The sequence below is a fragment of the Pan paniscus genome, chromosome 6, assembly GCF_029289425.2.
Source record: "Pan paniscus chromosome 6, NHGRI_mPanPan1-v2.0_pri, whole genome shotgun sequence".
NCBI lineage: Eukaryota > Metazoa > Chordata > Mammalia > Primates > Hominidae > Pan > Pan paniscus.
Genome location: NC_073255.2, coordinates 183,632,987 through 183,650,011, shown reverse-complemented (window position 1 = coordinate 183,650,011; position 17,025 = coordinate 183,632,987). Strand labels below are relative to the sequence as shown.

The 17,025-nt window shown below is 35.0% G+C and overlaps 1 protein-coding gene across 1 annotated transcript in view; it reads right to left on the bottom strand.

Moving 5' to 3' along the window:
- Window positions 1–17,025, bottom strand: part of CNTNAP2 (contactin associated protein 2) — a 2,297,635-nt gene that overhangs the window by 1,356,217 nt on the left and 924,393 nt on the right. Inside the window, exon 4 of the mRNA XM_003820514.5 lies at window positions 14,072–14,219. Within this exon, the coding sequence (XP_003820562.5) occupies window positions 14,072–14,219 (148 nt within the window). The remainder of the gene's footprint in view (window positions 1–14,071; window positions 14,220–17,025) is intronic.

Here is a 17,025-nt window from a genome sequence, read left to right as displayed (position 1 = left end):
GATATCCTTAATGGCAAAATAAAAAGTAATGCCTAATTAATAAAAATAAAACCACTTAGATTGAAAATGTTTAGAAGTAATGTTGTGTAATTCTCCACAAATCACAGACAAACGATATGAGAATTCAAGAGGTCATTTTCTTTTGCAATATTTATGCTGATGAGGTGACATAATAGTATTTTTATCTGCAGTACATATATAGGAGATCTATATATGTAGGCATACTTTAACACCATAAATATTGTCCTTATCAATATGAAGTCTATGGAAATCTCAGCATGCAGTACATGTTTTCTGCAAATAACAGACACTGCTATATAAATCAAATGAATGTTGAGTCAATTCTTACAATGTGTCAATTTTCCTTTCGTAGTTCCTAGGAACACAATGAACTGATTTCTAGGTGACACTTTAGCACCATCTATATCAGCAGTTCTTACCCAGGGGCAGTTTTGCCCCTAGGAGACTTTTGGGTTAATTTTGGTTGTCACAACTGAGGGAAATATGATGCACTTCTAGTATTGAATGGGTAGAAGCCAGGGATGTTGCAAAAGATTCCAGTGTACGAGACAGCCCTTTCCTCCAAAGCCAAGAATTATAGAGACAGAAATATCAACAATGTCGAGGATGACAAACTTTAATCCCTACTGACAAAACTTTATCTTTACTGAAAGTTGAAAATCTAATTTGTTTTAAAACATTTATGTACTCTTTTATTTTAGAAAGAAGATATAAGAAGAAGAAAAACTAGATTAAAGAGAAAGAGTAGCATAATTTTTTAAAAAAATAGAAGAAATGAGGTGATATAGAGTCATTATGGAAGGTCAGGTGATGGATGAGGCAGGCTTTAGGCTCAGCTGTTTGTGGGCAAGTCCAGGCTGGGTCCACACTGTTGGTTGACAAAGGAGGAAACACATTGCATTCTCCTGTTGTTTCATGATATCGACTTCAAATGATTTATTTTACAGCAAGATCTTAAATAAATTTGTAGCATATTTTAACTTAGACGCTGTTGAAAAGGATCATCTTGGCCTGGTGCAGTGGCTCACACCTGTAATCCCAACACTTTGGGAGGCCAAGGTAGGAGGATTGCTTAAGCCCAGGAGTCTAAAACCAACATGGGGAAAACAAACAAACAAACAAACCAAAAAAAATAACCCCATCTCTACAAAAATATAAATAAAAAAAATTAGCTAGGGATGGTGGTGTGCACCTGTAGTCCCAGTTGCTTCAGAGGCTGGGGCAGGAGGATTGCTTAAGCCCAGGAGGTCGAGGCTACAGTGAGTCATGATCATACCACTGCACTGCAGTCTGGGTGACAGAGTGAGAATGTCTCCAAAACAAACAAACAAATGAACAAACAAACAAACAAAGCTCATCCAGAGATTGAATTGAAACCATTTGCCCCACTGTATTACTCAGATAGCCTTCTGGGACCCTCACTGGGTAGGTTTTGTTGCAAAAATTACTAACCTTGCTTTTTTTCGTTAACTTTAGCATTAGTAAGTATACGTTATTTTGTTTCAACAAAAAACACACCCACACCTGTAATAGATGGACACAGCATGCTGAAATTTGGAGTAGAGATTAATGACCGAGGCTGTTAATCCAACCATGTTCAGAGTCCAACTCAAATCAAAGTGAGCTCAGTCCCTGTCCTTTGGAACATAGCAAAACCCTGTAAAAGGATTTGGGGGAAATAATTATATTTTCTATGGAAGTGCAATGCCATGGGAAAGAGGGTTTTTTTGTTCCCTTAATAAAACATTTGCACTTCAAAGTTTAGGAAGCTACTTGTCCATTTTCTAGTTTATGTTTATGATACACAAATACAGCCAACACAGCAAGTTTAAAAGAGCACATACAGCTAAATAGACATGATAAATGGTTGGTTAAGAAGGAAGAAATAATTTTTATAACAGGGAAGAAAAACAGGGAAGTTTTTCTTTTCTGTTCTGATAACAGGGAAGAAAAAATTTTATATGGGATTTTACATGTTGTTGATTTGGCTAAAGTTAGTAATTAATGCAACCTATACGGTGATATTAAATTCGGATTGTCAAATCAAATTTACACAAAGCAAACATCTTACGTAGAGCCAAAGATTATTAATAATTGTAGAAAATAAAACATTAAGAGCTTGTGGTATAAGGCCTAAAAATAAGGCCCAGTTTATGTGTGCTTTGACATCTGGGAAAAGCCTGGAGGGTCTCCAATGACCTCACTGCAAGCTCCCCTCCCAACTTTGTTCCTGCGGATATGTCCTCCAATAAAAAGACGCTGCTTCCCTCGGGGATCAAGCATATTCCACTTCTCCTTGAGTACTGGGCTTCCGTTCCCTCCTACCCTACACCCACAGAATTATTCGAACAAGCCAATCACATCCTCCAGTGGGAACCAGGGGGAAGACCACTCTCTTGATACAACAAATCCTGCCTCCCGCAGTGTCTGATTGCTCACTCTGTTCCCAAGGACAACCCCCATGTCCCCTGCAAGACTTGAGATGCCTTTCTCTCAAAGCCTGTGTGGAAATGCCACTAATAAACTGCTGTTGGTCTCAGTTGCTTTACGTCAGGTGTCAGGTGTTCGGTCATACCCATAACCCCAGGACAGGAATCCTCCCTTACCCACGGGATAAAGAGGAGGTAATTAAAACAGAGGAACAAGCAAAGCAAGGTGGGATCTGATACACACTGCATAGTTCCTCAGGCTTTTTCTTCTTGCATCAGACATGTGCTCTCTGGCCTAGAGTAATAGGGACAGTCCTTAATAAGCTATGCAGTTTATTGCCTCACACAGAAGCATTTCGGTTATGAAGCATCTCCATTTCATTCCTCCACGGTCGTCTAGCTGATAAGTGATTTTCCATAGAGCCGTGATCATAAATCTAAAGTTGCTAAGTGTTTACCATAAGCAACCTAACACAGGGATATCTTGCTAAAAACATTCCATAAATAAGGACTTTTTTCCTAGCAAATATTATTATTTGGGGGTGCTTGAGGGTAGAGTATTCAGATGTTTACAAAATGATTGGTACGGGTTGAACGCTTTCTTTAATTCTTGAGATTATTCCCCCATTAATTGGTAATAAAAGAGAACACTGACAGTTTCTTTAACTCCTCCTGTCCAGCCTAACAAGCATGAAAGGTGAAAAACCTAATATGACAGTATTTTGAGCATGTGAGAAAAATATATATGCTTCATTTAGAAGCATAGAAAATATAAAAATCTCAAATTGAAAATCTGGATTACTTCTTTTCAAGTCTAACTATAAAAGATCTGATACTATTCTGATAGGAGTAAGAATATTTAATCTCTGAAAATCACTGATTTCTAATTCAAGTAATTTAAATTGCTTGAAATTTTTAAAGTGTGCATACTAAATAATTATTTTATTATGTCGTTACTTTTAATTCATGAGGATAATTACTGCCATCTTAAATGTTTGCTCTTCTCTCCCTAGCTAATTTAAATAGGTGATAATGAAAACTAACAACACAAGAATAAAAGCTAATAAAAGAATCACTTATATATATTTGCAGCATTTTAAATTTTATTGCTTTCCTCACATTAAACGGATTATAAGTGAAATGTTGTTGGACTGTATAACTGTAATTTAGGCTTTAGTACTCTCTGCAATCATCTATCATAAATAAAAATTAACATATATATAAAAAGTAGTTAACGTATCTCAGGAGGTAAGATTACCTGAGAAAATACACTAACTGATATTGATAAACTTTCTGCACCAAAATGCAATTAAAGCTTGAGTTATGTTTATTTGCAAGCTGTTCTCCCATGAGTACATTATGAAGATTAGTCATTTAAATTTTTCTGCTGGACATGTGGAATGCACAGTACTACTGAGATACTTTTCTTACTGGATATCTCCTATATATTCTTACGGTGATAATTGATAGGCCAAAGCATTTCTATGGTCATTAGAATTCACAAAATTGTATTTTCTGTGGGCCATCACTAAGATTATAAAAAGCCCTTATGGGTGAAGAAGAAACAGAAGAATTAACCAGAGGAGAGAGATATTAAATGTCAGAGAGGAAGCTATGCTCTAGATTGTCACGCAGGATTTCTAGGTCTGCGATTAATTCGCTTATGCAAGTCACATAACGCTGTGGGTTTTGGTTTCCTCGTTAGTAAAATAGGGGATTGGGCTGGATGGTCTCTTGGGAACTTTTCAGCTCTGAAGTTCTTATAGAGTACACATATGGCTCCTCTTTGTAGTAATCAAAATATCTTATTTATAAACCACAGTGAAACATAGTTCTTTTTCATTACCTTATTCTTCTCTTTAACCAGGCACCAAAATGTGTGTATATATACTTTTGTTTTAATATGTTTACATTTCTTGGGCAATTATTTTATGAAAAATTTTGGACTAATATGTATAATAAAAGTTATACCCTCCCTTATTCTAGAAAGTATACTGTTATTCATATTTCAGAGTGACAGACATAGGTCTAATTGCATATTACTCTCTGCCAGAAATTTTAATTTGCTTTTAAATCGACACTCTTGATTTTATATGTCAGTTTAACTTTGAAAGTTCTTGAGAGCAAATTTAAATTTAGATTTTACAGTAATATGATATGACTCCAACTCTATATCAGTGACATATTAAATAGTTCTCCAAAATATAAGCTAGCTGCCAATTGTAACTGTCTTGTTCCTAAATATAAAGGTAGCCTCACCATGTTCTCTCACTGAACAAAGTCAATTGTAAGTTTCTTCCAAGTAAACAAATTACACTAGAAAAAAAAAACAATTAAATACTGATAGCTGTTTCCCCATAGAATAAAAAATTAGAACATATATTTCCATGCTTTAAATTTGTTCATTTCAAATGTCACCCTCAAATGGTAACCCAGGAATGAGATCCACTGAGTATCTGATCCACTAGCTATCTACCTTAGCCAACCCCTGCAAAAAAGGCTTATACCCAAATTATGTGGTAGTATCTATCGTGTGGGCTTTCATCATTAGCCTTATCCCTACAATAATATTTATATGTACAGACCAAGAAGTCATTATCTCAAACTGACACTGAATGACAATCCACAGCTGTCTATTACAAAGCACTCCAATTCTAGTTTGAAACCCAAACTATACTTAAAAGCACTAAAGAATACTACACGTGCTCAAATCTAAGTTCCAGATCTCTTAATGGCAAGAACATTTCTGGTTACAACTTACGGTATTTTTTTAAATCTAATAACATGAAAACTTAGAAACATAGCATATCCCAAATATGTCATATAATACATGACAATTTTAATTACCTCTTTAATTATCAGTTTATCTTGTATAACTTGGCAGTGATATCTATTAAATCTATTTTTATGTTAAGTTACTTTTATTTTCACATTACTCTGGATCTTGGGTGGTTTTTTTTCCTCTGATAAGCAATCCATATACGTAATCCACGAAGCAGCCTCAAAAAAGTATGATTTAAAATAATAACCAGAAATAATAATACAAGTTACACAAATATTTAAATTAGAAAAAAACACTGAGTTATTTGCTGTCTATAGCTCTGTTTGAACATCTATTATTATATTTAGTTTGGTAATTATTTCAATATTTTGTAGGCCCCTTAGGCACTGTTCAATATGATACAATATAATCATACCCTGTTCCACCAATAAAAGAATCTATGCATCCTCAAATAGTAATCAGTTTTCACTGAGGGAATAAATTACGCCTGTATCATTTACATTTGATGTCAGTTCACTTCAGCAAACATTTATTGTGTACAGGGAGCCTGCCATTTAAGGGGATGCTAATGATGAATAAGGTGACACTTGCTGTCTCCTCCTCCCAGTATCTTGCAGTTGACTTTATTTTGAATTATTTTGTTAAATATTCCATTGGAAATATTTATGTAATATAATGGTATATGATATCTGATAAATATTCATATGAAAATAAACACGTGACTCACTGTGGAAATTCAGATGATTCTCATTAAAGATTGCATTTCAACTGAATCTTGAAAGATAAAAAAGATTGGTCAGGTAAAGGATGATGGAGAGGCTATTTTGGTTAGAGAAAGTATCTCCAATGAATGCCTGTCAAATAAGCAGGTCACTCATGTATTAGGAAATATAGCTTGTATTCATATTTGGAGCATAAAACACAATATGACAGGATTTAAGACTACAGAGGTAGTCAGTGGGTGGGGAGAAATTAAATTTCAAACAAACAGCTTGGACTTTATAGGCAATGTAGCATCATTAACGTGTAGTCAGCCCAGATGTAATATGGTCAGATTTGCACTTAAGATTTAAAATTAGCAAAATGCCTTCAAAATAGTATAACTCAATGTTTTTATTCTTATTAATATTAATAAGATTAACAAATCTGTCACAAATATATTGATCCTCTAAGCAACATAATAATTTATATATTTATGTACACTGAAATGAGACTTATGTTGCTAACTAAAAACTCCAAATATGAAATAAATTATGTTCTTACCTCTGTGTCTCTTAGTCTTTGAAAATGTTAGTTCTTGTCTGGAATGCTCCTTTACCCCTAATTTCTGTTGCTTCTTAGTGAAACCTTATTTCATTAATCAACATAGGCGAGGCTTCCTTCTCTGTCATAGCATTTATCATAGAGTATTTAAACTATTAACTTATTCATTTTTTCTGCCAAAAATTCGTCTCCCTGAGGGCAGGGTTTATGCTTTAGGTTGTTTCTAAATGCCTGAATGCGTTACATCTTCACTGTATAAATTGAAGAAATTATCAACACAAAATATAGGTATCTGGGATGCTTCTGTATGATACAAAATTAAACATCTAATTTAAGTAGGAACACACAGGTTGACTTCCAGAACTGATTTTTTATTTTTTGCTCGCTTAAACTGATGTAAACATAAATTCTTAATGATTTATATATATATATACACACATATATATGTATATATAATATTGTGTTGAATAGTGTTTCCAAAAGTCCATGTCCAGCCAAAACCTCAAAGCGTGGCCTTATTTCAAAAGTGGGTCTTTGTGGATATAACTTGTTAAGATAAGGTCATCCTGATTTAGGGTAGATCCTAATTCCAATAACCGATGTCCTTAGAAGAAGACTATGTGAAGACACAGAGACACAGACAAAAGCGAAGAAGTTCATGTGAACATGAACCCAAAGGAGAGATTGAAATGAGGCAGCAACGAGCCAAAGAACACCAAGGACTTCCGGCCACCACCAGGAGATGGGCGAGGGACATGGAACTGTTTGTCTCTCCAAGCTTCCAGAAGGAACTACCCTTGCTAACACCTTGACTTCAGACTGTGCCCTCTAGAACCATGATAGAATACCTTTCCATCGTCTTAAACTTCGTCTTAAGATTGCAGAACTGTTTTACAGAGACCCCAGGAAACTAACACATCTGTACATGGCAGCATCTCTTGCCTGGGAAGAATGAGAGTGAGGGGAGTTAGTGTGTGACCCTAGAAGAGGGTATTCTCACTAGAGATGCAGACGTGCTATCAACACAGCATGAAAAGGACCAAACACTGTCTTTTATTTATTTGTATTTAACTTCTCCTGATATGTTTTCTTTTTTTCTCAGGCAGCAACACAATTTTCCATCATGATTTGCATTGAATGACATACAGGTTTTATTATTTATTCATCCAAATTAAAAGCCTATATAAAAATTAGTTTCGATGTGTGTACCTTGGTTTCCCAAGGTGCCGTCCTTACTTTTAAGAGGACTCTGGCTAAAAGCTAATTAAGTATTTGCCATCAAAAATGCTCAGTACTTTAATCAATGCACTGTGTTTGGCTTTTTAAAATGAATGTTTGAGTAATGCAGCCATAAATGATTTTTTGAAATTATTAATCTGAGACCTCTTCCTTTTGCTTTATGAAGTCCCACTGGTATCGCGTAAGAAGATTAGTGTCTGTGCTGTGGGAGAAAGCTCACTGAATCAAAAGGCATGGGACATATTGCTAAGTTTTAAAAATAACTGCATGCACTTGTTTCAACTAAACTTGAGGGAAAACCAAACGTAGAGGAAGCAGAATGATTTCAAATGAGTTTAGATTTATTGAAATTGGAATTCATATTATATGCAAGACAAGTCAGGAAGTAGGAACAATAGAAGCCCTAAAGGCTTCAAAGCAGTGGCCTGGAACGAAATTCTCCACCTGGAATAGAGTCAGCGTCTTATTTCAACCTTGAGAAGTACCTCATTTCTCAGATGACAAAGTGATCATGGAGGAACTGCACAAAGGAAAGATGACAAACACAAGGGGAGTTGCCCCAGACACACAGTCAAACAGAAACAGTGCTCACATTGTGATTTCTCTCTCTCTAGTTTTCTGGCAAACTTTGCAGTGAAAGAAGCCCCATTCCCTCTCTTGCAGGTTTAAGATAGATCCCAGGAACACCCTCTCAGGAGTTTCCAGACAGATTAGAGAATTCATCTCTCTTCCACAGGCAGGATCAAAACTACGTTTCTCCTTGCTGAGACCCTAGAGTACACAGCACTGCTATTCTCTAGGAAGCCAAAATGGGGGGCTGTGTCTAATCTACATTTCCCCACTCAAAGTTATATGATTCCTTTTCTCATTGAAAAATCCAAACAAAGCTCTTGAGACAACAGTTCACTAAGCTCAAGAACACAGAGTATCAACTTCTAAGGACTCATTCTAGTTTGAACTCTAGTATAGAAAATTTACATCGAAGTAACTTTTGGAAAGTGTTTCGTAACAAATATGTTTAACATATGTATATATATTAAAATATAAACATGTATATTTTTCTTGGAAAAGAGATAAGTGTAATTTTCATTCTTCAAAAATAATAAATGAAAAAGAATCTTATGTGGACATTTGGTGTATGCTGTGGTATGAATGCATCCTTCAAAGTTCATGTTTTAGAAACTTAATCCCCAATGCAACAGTGTTGAGAGGTGGGACTTTTAAGACATGAGTAGGTCATGAGGGCTCTGTTTCCTGTTATGAGATGATGGAAAAAGAAGGCCCTCACCAGATGCAGATCCCTTGACCTTGAGCTCCCCAGCGTCCAGAACAGTAAGAAATATACCTGTGTTCTTTCTAGATTACCCAGTCTCAGATAGTCTGTTATAGTAACACAAAACAGACTAAGACTGTGTGGTTAGTAAGATGACTGGTTATTACATTATTGATAGTAAAGACAGTTTCCAGGATGATTAAATTTTTGTTTTCCAAACTAAGAAAAAACAATAGAGACTGACACTTAAAACGTAACTTTTATAGGTCCTTTATGTTATAAAAAGACATGAAAAACATACATGATGTTTTGGTTCCTCTAAGCTGCACTGTCTAATATGGTAGCCAGTAGTCACATTATTTAAATTTGAATTTCAATGAATTAAAAATTAGATTAAATTAAAAATTTGGTTCCACAGTTGTCTTAGCTATATTTCACATGCTAGTAGCCACATATGGTTAGTGGCTAGAGCATATTGACAACATCTACATCTTTGTAGAAAGTTCCATCAGAGATCATTGCTCAGGCCGATTTTTGTCTTTTCTTTTCTAAAATATATTGACACTTGTATTAGTTTCATGTTGTTGCTATAACAGATTATCCCAAACTTAGTGGCTTAAAATAACAGAAATTTGTTCTTTCACAACTTCGGAGGTCAGAAGTTCCAAAGCAGCGTCACTGAGTGAAATCGATGTGTTGGCAAGATCACATTCCCTCAAGAGAAAAATCTGCCTCTTTGAGCTGCTGGCCTTCCTTGGCTTATCGCCATATCACTCCAGCCTCCGGTTCCAAGGTGTTCACATTCTCTCCTTCTTTCCCATCTGTGAAATCTCTCCCTGCCTACCTTTTACAATGACACATGTGATTGCACTTAGGGCCCACCTGGCTAATGTAAAATTGCCTCTCCCCAGGAGAATGGCGTGAACCCGGGAGGCAGAGCTTGCAGTGAGCCGAGATCACGCCACCGCACTCCAGCCTGAGCAACAGAGCGAGACTCCATCTCAAAAAAAAAAAAAAAAAAAAAAGCCTCTCCGTGTCATGATTGTCAATTGCCTCTCCCTGTCATGATTGTTAACTTGGTCACATCTGCAAATACTTATATGCGTACAACTTCCAAGAATAAAGGCTTTATGTTATGATAGGCCATTACCCAACCTACTATATCCAACTGAAATGCTACTTTTTAAATTTTGTGTTGCTAAGTTACTTACTCCACTGGCATCTATTGATGTAAATGTTAATACAGTTTCCCAAAGCTATATGATTTCCCCCCAAAGGCACTTATACAGTAGAAAAGTCTGGCTTCCTGATTTGCTTCAGTTATTTTTCCTTCTTGTCTTGTAATTGTCAAAGCCCAGGCTTGATGGAAAAGCCCATGACAGCACAAACTCACAACTTTATAAATCTACTTGTAACAGTTACAGAACGTGTGGTCACAGTTTAAGTCTACACCTGTGGACTCTTAAGTAACTTCATTGACAATGTTTGCTTTAAAATTATTATTGTTAAAAAAATGTCACCTCAAAAATAAATATGTGTCTAGCAATTGTAATGAGAATGAAGAAGAGTTGCCTGCAAAAACTACTTAAAACAATCAAATAGATGATTGCTATACAGATGATAGACATATAAATAGATAGATAAATGAGAATCCATAGAAATATGAGCAAGATTCTTGAACACTTAAAAAAAAAGGTATACATATGACCAATAAGTATAACCTCTTTCAAAAATCAGAAACAAGCCCAGGCGGGCGGATCATGAGGTCAGGAGATCAAGACCATCCTGGCTAATATGGTGAAACCCCGTCTCTAGTAAAAATACAAAAAAAAAAAAAATTAGCCGGGCGTGGTGGCGGTCACCTGTAGTCCCAGCTACTCGGGAGGCTGAGGCAGGACAATGGCATGAACCCGGGAGGCAGAGCATGCAGTGAGCCAAGATTGCACAACTGCACTCCAGCCTGGGTGGCAAATCGAGACTACGTCTCAAAAAAAAAAAAAAAAAAAAAAAAAGAAACATAACTTAACTAAAATGAGACATGACAAACACTCACCAGAATGACTAAACTTTTTTTTTTTTTTTTTTTTTTTTTTGACACGGAGTCTGGCTCTGTCGCCCAGGCTGGAGTACAGTGGTGCAATCTTGGCTCACTGCAAGCTCCGCCTCCCGGGTTCACGCCATTCTCCTGCTTCAGCCTCCCGAGTAGCTGGGACTACAGGCACCCGCCACAATGCCCAGCTAATTTTGTTTTGTATTTTTAGTAGAGACGGGGTTTCACCGTGTTATCCAGGATGGTCTCGATCTCCTGACCCGTGATCCGCCCTCCTCGGCCTCCCAAAGTGCTGGGATTACAGGTGTGAGCCACCGCGCCCGGCCTAAACTTTTAAACAATACTAAATATCTTAATTTGTAAGCATCAGGAACTCCAGTTAATTGCATTGGAGACTTTAAATTGATATAACCAAATTAGAAAAATTTGTGTTGTTATTGGCCAAAGGAGAACACACATATATGCTAGTTTGTTATTACCGCCCCAGGTCTATACCCATCGGAAACATTTTTAGTAATTCTGTATAAATAGCCAACATCTAGAAACAACTCAAACATTCGTCAGCATGAAATAAACAAATGATTGTAGAATATTCACAAGATAGAATAATACTGAGGAAAAGAAACTAATATCTCTAATATCAGCACAGATAATTCTCAGAAATATGATTTGTAACTAAAGAAGTCAAGTGTAAAATAATGCATCTTTTATGACTCCATCTGTGTGAAATTTTTTTGAAAAACAAGAACTAATCTTTGGTGATACAAATCAGGTGAATTTTTACGTTTAAGGAGTTGCAGTAACTGGGAGAAGGCCTGCTCAGTGGTTGCGGGGTGTTGACATGATGTTTTGATTAAACTGCGGATGGTCAGGTGGGTGCTTATTTTGCTGGGATTAAAAACAGAACGGTGATAGTGAGCTTTGGCACTGTACCAGACTACCTGGGTTCCCTTTCAGACCTATCACTCAGGCTATGTGCTTTTGGGTAAATTTTAACTTTTACTATTTTTATTATGATTAACTCTATTAAATTATTTGTCCCACTTCATCTCACAAAGACCATGTCTTTCTCATCTACTGTGGTAATGCTACCATTTAATATATTTATCACACATGAAAAGTGCTCATTAAATAATTGCTAATAAAATAAATTGCATATACACGTAGTCTCCATGAAGGATTTTATATATATATACACGTATATGTGTGTGTGTATGTATATGTGTGTGTATATATACCTATATATATGTGTGTGTGTGTCTGTATTTATTTACTAAAAGTTAAACGTGGCTCTTAACAAAATTTGTGATGGTCACAAAAATATCACATTTTCTTCTGGCCTTCCCGTCATGATGCTATGCTGAGAGCAAGACTATGTGAGAACATGACACTCTGTTCATGAATGACTAGGCCACATGGGACCAAGGATTCTAATTTATGTTAGACCTCTTTTTGGGCCTTACCAGAAATGCTAAATTTTCCTTTTAAAGAGCTACATTCTCCTGAAGAGCTAAATCTTTTGTCTCTCTACTAATTTTATCTGCTACAATAAAATGGTAACCAAATAAACAGTTTTTGAGAATTTTTAAATGACCTCCATGACCCCTTTATTGTAGTTTGCACATAACACTATTGCCTATGAATTAATAAGACAGTATTCGGGCACTATTATAGCTAATATTTTGACCAATTTCTGTTACTAAATGTATACAGAGGTGAAAGCTTCATATATTCTTTTATATAAAATACTAAGTGTCTAGGGCATTTTAGAAAGCTTGTCCAGTGGAGGCATTTGAAATTTTCTGCTTAGTGTGAACTCATTTTTGTGGGTTTATAGGAATGAATAGGAAAGGGGCTAATAAGAGACTTTTTGCAAAACATAGAGAAACCAATTCCCCTCCTTGTTCATACCCAGCATCTTTGTTCCCCCAGGGAATTGTAACAGCAGGAAGAAAAATTTCCGGGAATGAGGAAAGTATATTTTACTAGGGAATTCATATTTTGAAGCCAATGTTTGCAAATCACGTGTTCGTAGATTAAATTTATACTATCTAGCAGTCTCACAAAGAAACAACAACCACAACTGGAGATAATCTTGAAAGCAGTTCTGTGTTGGTATCGTCTTCACAGAAGCAAATAAGCAAAGATATATCCTCTCAAGAAGAATTCACCATCAACCTTGGCCCAAACAAATTTCCACAGATAAAATTTTAAAGAAATTGAGGTCACAGTAAATAATATGGATAAGCATAAGGATAAGGATAAAAAGGACAGACAGGCAAACAGGATAAGCAGAAAAAGAGAGAGGAAGAGGAGGAGGAGAAAACAAGTACCATTTGCAAAAATTAGCAGAAACAATAGACAGAAGAATTATAATCCCCCAAATTCATATGTTGGAATCCTTAGATATATGCATAATGTATTTAAGAAATAACAAGGGAGATTTAAAATATATTTAAGGGAAAATAACCTCTTTCGATGACCAAATCAATTTGAAAAAATAAATTAAATTTGGTAGAGAAAGCGTCATTGACTTTAAAACCCAGTGGTTGGCTTTAGTATAAGAATAGGCATAACTGAAGAGGGATACTTAGTGAACTCGAAGGAAGTTCTTCGAAATGTTTTCAAAACCCATAATAAAGACCCAAATACATAGATAACAATATAGGTTTCCCCTTTTTAAATATTTCATAAGACAAGGCAATTTTATTAATAAGCTTTATTATTTAGTCTATTGAACAAAAAAAACTTTCCAAATCTTCAACCTAAAGTATAATTAAGATATATGACATGTCAGTCTCTCTACGTGTTTATAATATACATTTATAACATGCAAATAGAGAAACAACCTTTTATTATATATATATGTATCTATGCATAGATACATACATATGTAAATGAGAAGGTAGTTTATTGTCAGAGAAAGCAAGTAATGTTAAATAATTTAAAATAAAGCAGCTTACTATTTAAATAAAGACAAAACCTGCCACAAATTTAAACAATACGGTACTCACAGTAAGAACAGCCATAAACTTCAATTCTGAGTCCAATGCGACCCTCTCCATTCCAATCCAGAGGCACTATGCGCACATAGCGGGCAATAATCGGATGCTGTAATTCGTGCCGGACCACACCATCAGAGTTAACATTTCCAGGAAATGCCTGGAAAAGGAAATAGTATGTTAAAAATTGGGAAAAATACTTTAGAAACAATCATGTCCTCTATCTACTAGAATAAACACAAATGTCATCCAATGGTAGGGCTTGTGATTTCTTACACCGTAAATAATTTGAAGAAAGCTGCTTCCTTACCCTTAATGTGAAAATAAGTCCAGTTTTAAATGGAAAACAGGTCAGATTTTCTGTGGGTCTTTTCATCCATGTAAATATACGTTAAAAGAATGAAAGACTAAATGGCATCCACTGTTGTGTTCCATACACATTGAAATGAGTTCCAATATTTTGCATTTAATTTCTACAATAAATGATTTTTATAGCATCTAACCATATGTCTTGCTCTCTAAAATTCTCCTCCACATTTTCTCCCATAAAACCATTAGAAATTTAAAGATAACATTTCAACATTAGTGAGAGAAGAAGAACAATTGAACACGTTGTGAAGAGGTCAGGGTTTTCTACCTTTTATTGGAGTAGACACATTTAGAGAATTTGTTCAATGGATCAGAGACATGTTAATTCAGTTTTTTTCATTATAGAAGATTCCGTCAAAAGAATAATTATCCATGAATTTTTATCTGATACTGAAAGTTCACATTGTCTTTTTTTTATTTTATTTTTTATTTTTTTCCTCTCAGCGGAGAACAAATGGATTTTTTGGGAGGCGTACATAACGATCATTCAACAAGGATTTACAAACTATCTATTTCATAAGTTAGAGCAAGATAATATGGGATATTCAAGGATGTGTGAAACCAGAGACTCGACTCTCAAAAAATTACCATCTAATGAAAAAGAAAATGTTATAATTCAAGGAAGATTTAAAGAAAGAAACTATTATATTTTAGAGGATATAATTCAAATAAATGAAAGCTTGTGCTATTTTAAACATGAGCAGTTTCAGCTTCATATATGCATTCTAAATGTCCCTATAATAGACAAGTTGAGGCTTTAGCATTATCTTTTAGAAGATATTCTCTTTTCGATTTATTTAAATTATCTTAAAATCATACAAATATGCATTCTAAATGTCCCTATAATAGATAACTTGAGGTTTTAGCCTTATCTTTTAGAAGATATTATCTTTCAGATTTAAATTATCTTAAAATCATACAAATAGAAATTTTAAAAATTATTTTTTAAATCATGAAAAGATGCAACACAGGCATTATATTACATTGTTAGTATGTTGTCTTCTTTGCCTGAGGACTGAATTTGCTTGTATCTAAAACCAGGAGTTTTGTCTTTTAAAAAAATTATCTTTAATAATGATGTTTTAAAGTTACACTACTAATACAAAGTAAAGAGCGAGAGATGTTTTTAATTAAAAAAAAAAAATACAGAGTAGCTTCGGAATTGAAAGCACTGGCTTAAGTTCATCCAAGCATCACAAATGCAAGTTTGTAGTAGATCTGTTATCCAACCCGCATTCCCCGGTCAAATTCCTGCGTTCCGAAATACAAAATGTGTAATGTAAGGCCTAGTAATTATGAGAAGTATACTGAAAGATTTCCTCCGCATTTAAACAATTTTATGTAACCTTTAGATGGTACCAGCAATCCACATAATGGATAATATTTAGTCTATAACATGGACAATTACATGTTTTAAAAATTGGGATGTTCTTCTGTGACGATTCCTGCTGTGCTCTTCTTGGTTTTCTCAAATGAGCTGCGTACCACCACTGCCTTTTAAAAATAGCCATACCCTTCTGTAATCCATAAAACGAAACTATTTGAGCAGTAGGTCTTGAATTTTAACACTTAACAGAGCATCCTCATTGCATCTTGCTGACACAATTTCATCAGAAAAAAAATTTCTAAAAAGACATTTTCTTTGTAGGTACTTTTCTAGCCAGCTGTTAGTTTTACAAAGAATCTAAAAATCTAACCAAGTATTCCATTAAACCATGGCTATATTTTCAGATCTCTATTGGGTTCTCTGACTTCAAATGCAAGAACAATTAGAATCCTTGACCAAAATCACTTGAATTAAATCTACAATTGGATATGGGTTAATCCAAAATTTATGATCTTAAATAATACTCAACAAAAGCCACCAAACAATTTCAACTTGAAAATTAACTATATGCTTAGCATGTTGCTAGGTTTTACGTCAATATTTAGAAAAACAACAAAAAAACTCTCCTGAAACACTGTCTCTAAGACATTTGCAATCCTATGAGGCCTAAAATAAAATCTAAAAAGATATTGCAAAAGGCAGCATTAAAAGGAACTATAGAAGTGCATTATGTAACTAGTAAGTTTACCTATATTTGGAGTTCCCTGAAGGCTATGTAATCAGGCAAATTCTACAGAGTTAGAGCTCAGCTGCATAGAAGGACAGAGTGGTGTTTGAAAGACAAGAGAGAAAGGGCATAGGATATATTGAAGAATAGGTTGGCATAAAGGAGGATTTCAGACCTAGGGTATAAGACCCAGAGTCCAGGGATAGTTATGCTGAAATTTTGCTTTGTAGGGGTAACCTCTCTAGGACTTAAAAAAAAATACTTTTCCTTTCCCCTGTATGTCTCTCACAAAAGGATTTGATGCGCTTATTGGTAAAATGAATTTTTGAACTAAGATTGTAGATTCTCGGGAAACATGAACCAAGGGTGTTCAGGAATACACAAGGAATAGGAATAAAGACACAAGTCTGACTGGGAGAAAGTAGTTATGTTGAAAAAATCATAAATGTTTTAACAGCTTCTGTCTGATTAGAGACAAAATAATATAGCATGTATTGTTGTTGTTGTTCTTGTTGTTAAGAAATAACAATAAAAGCCATATTA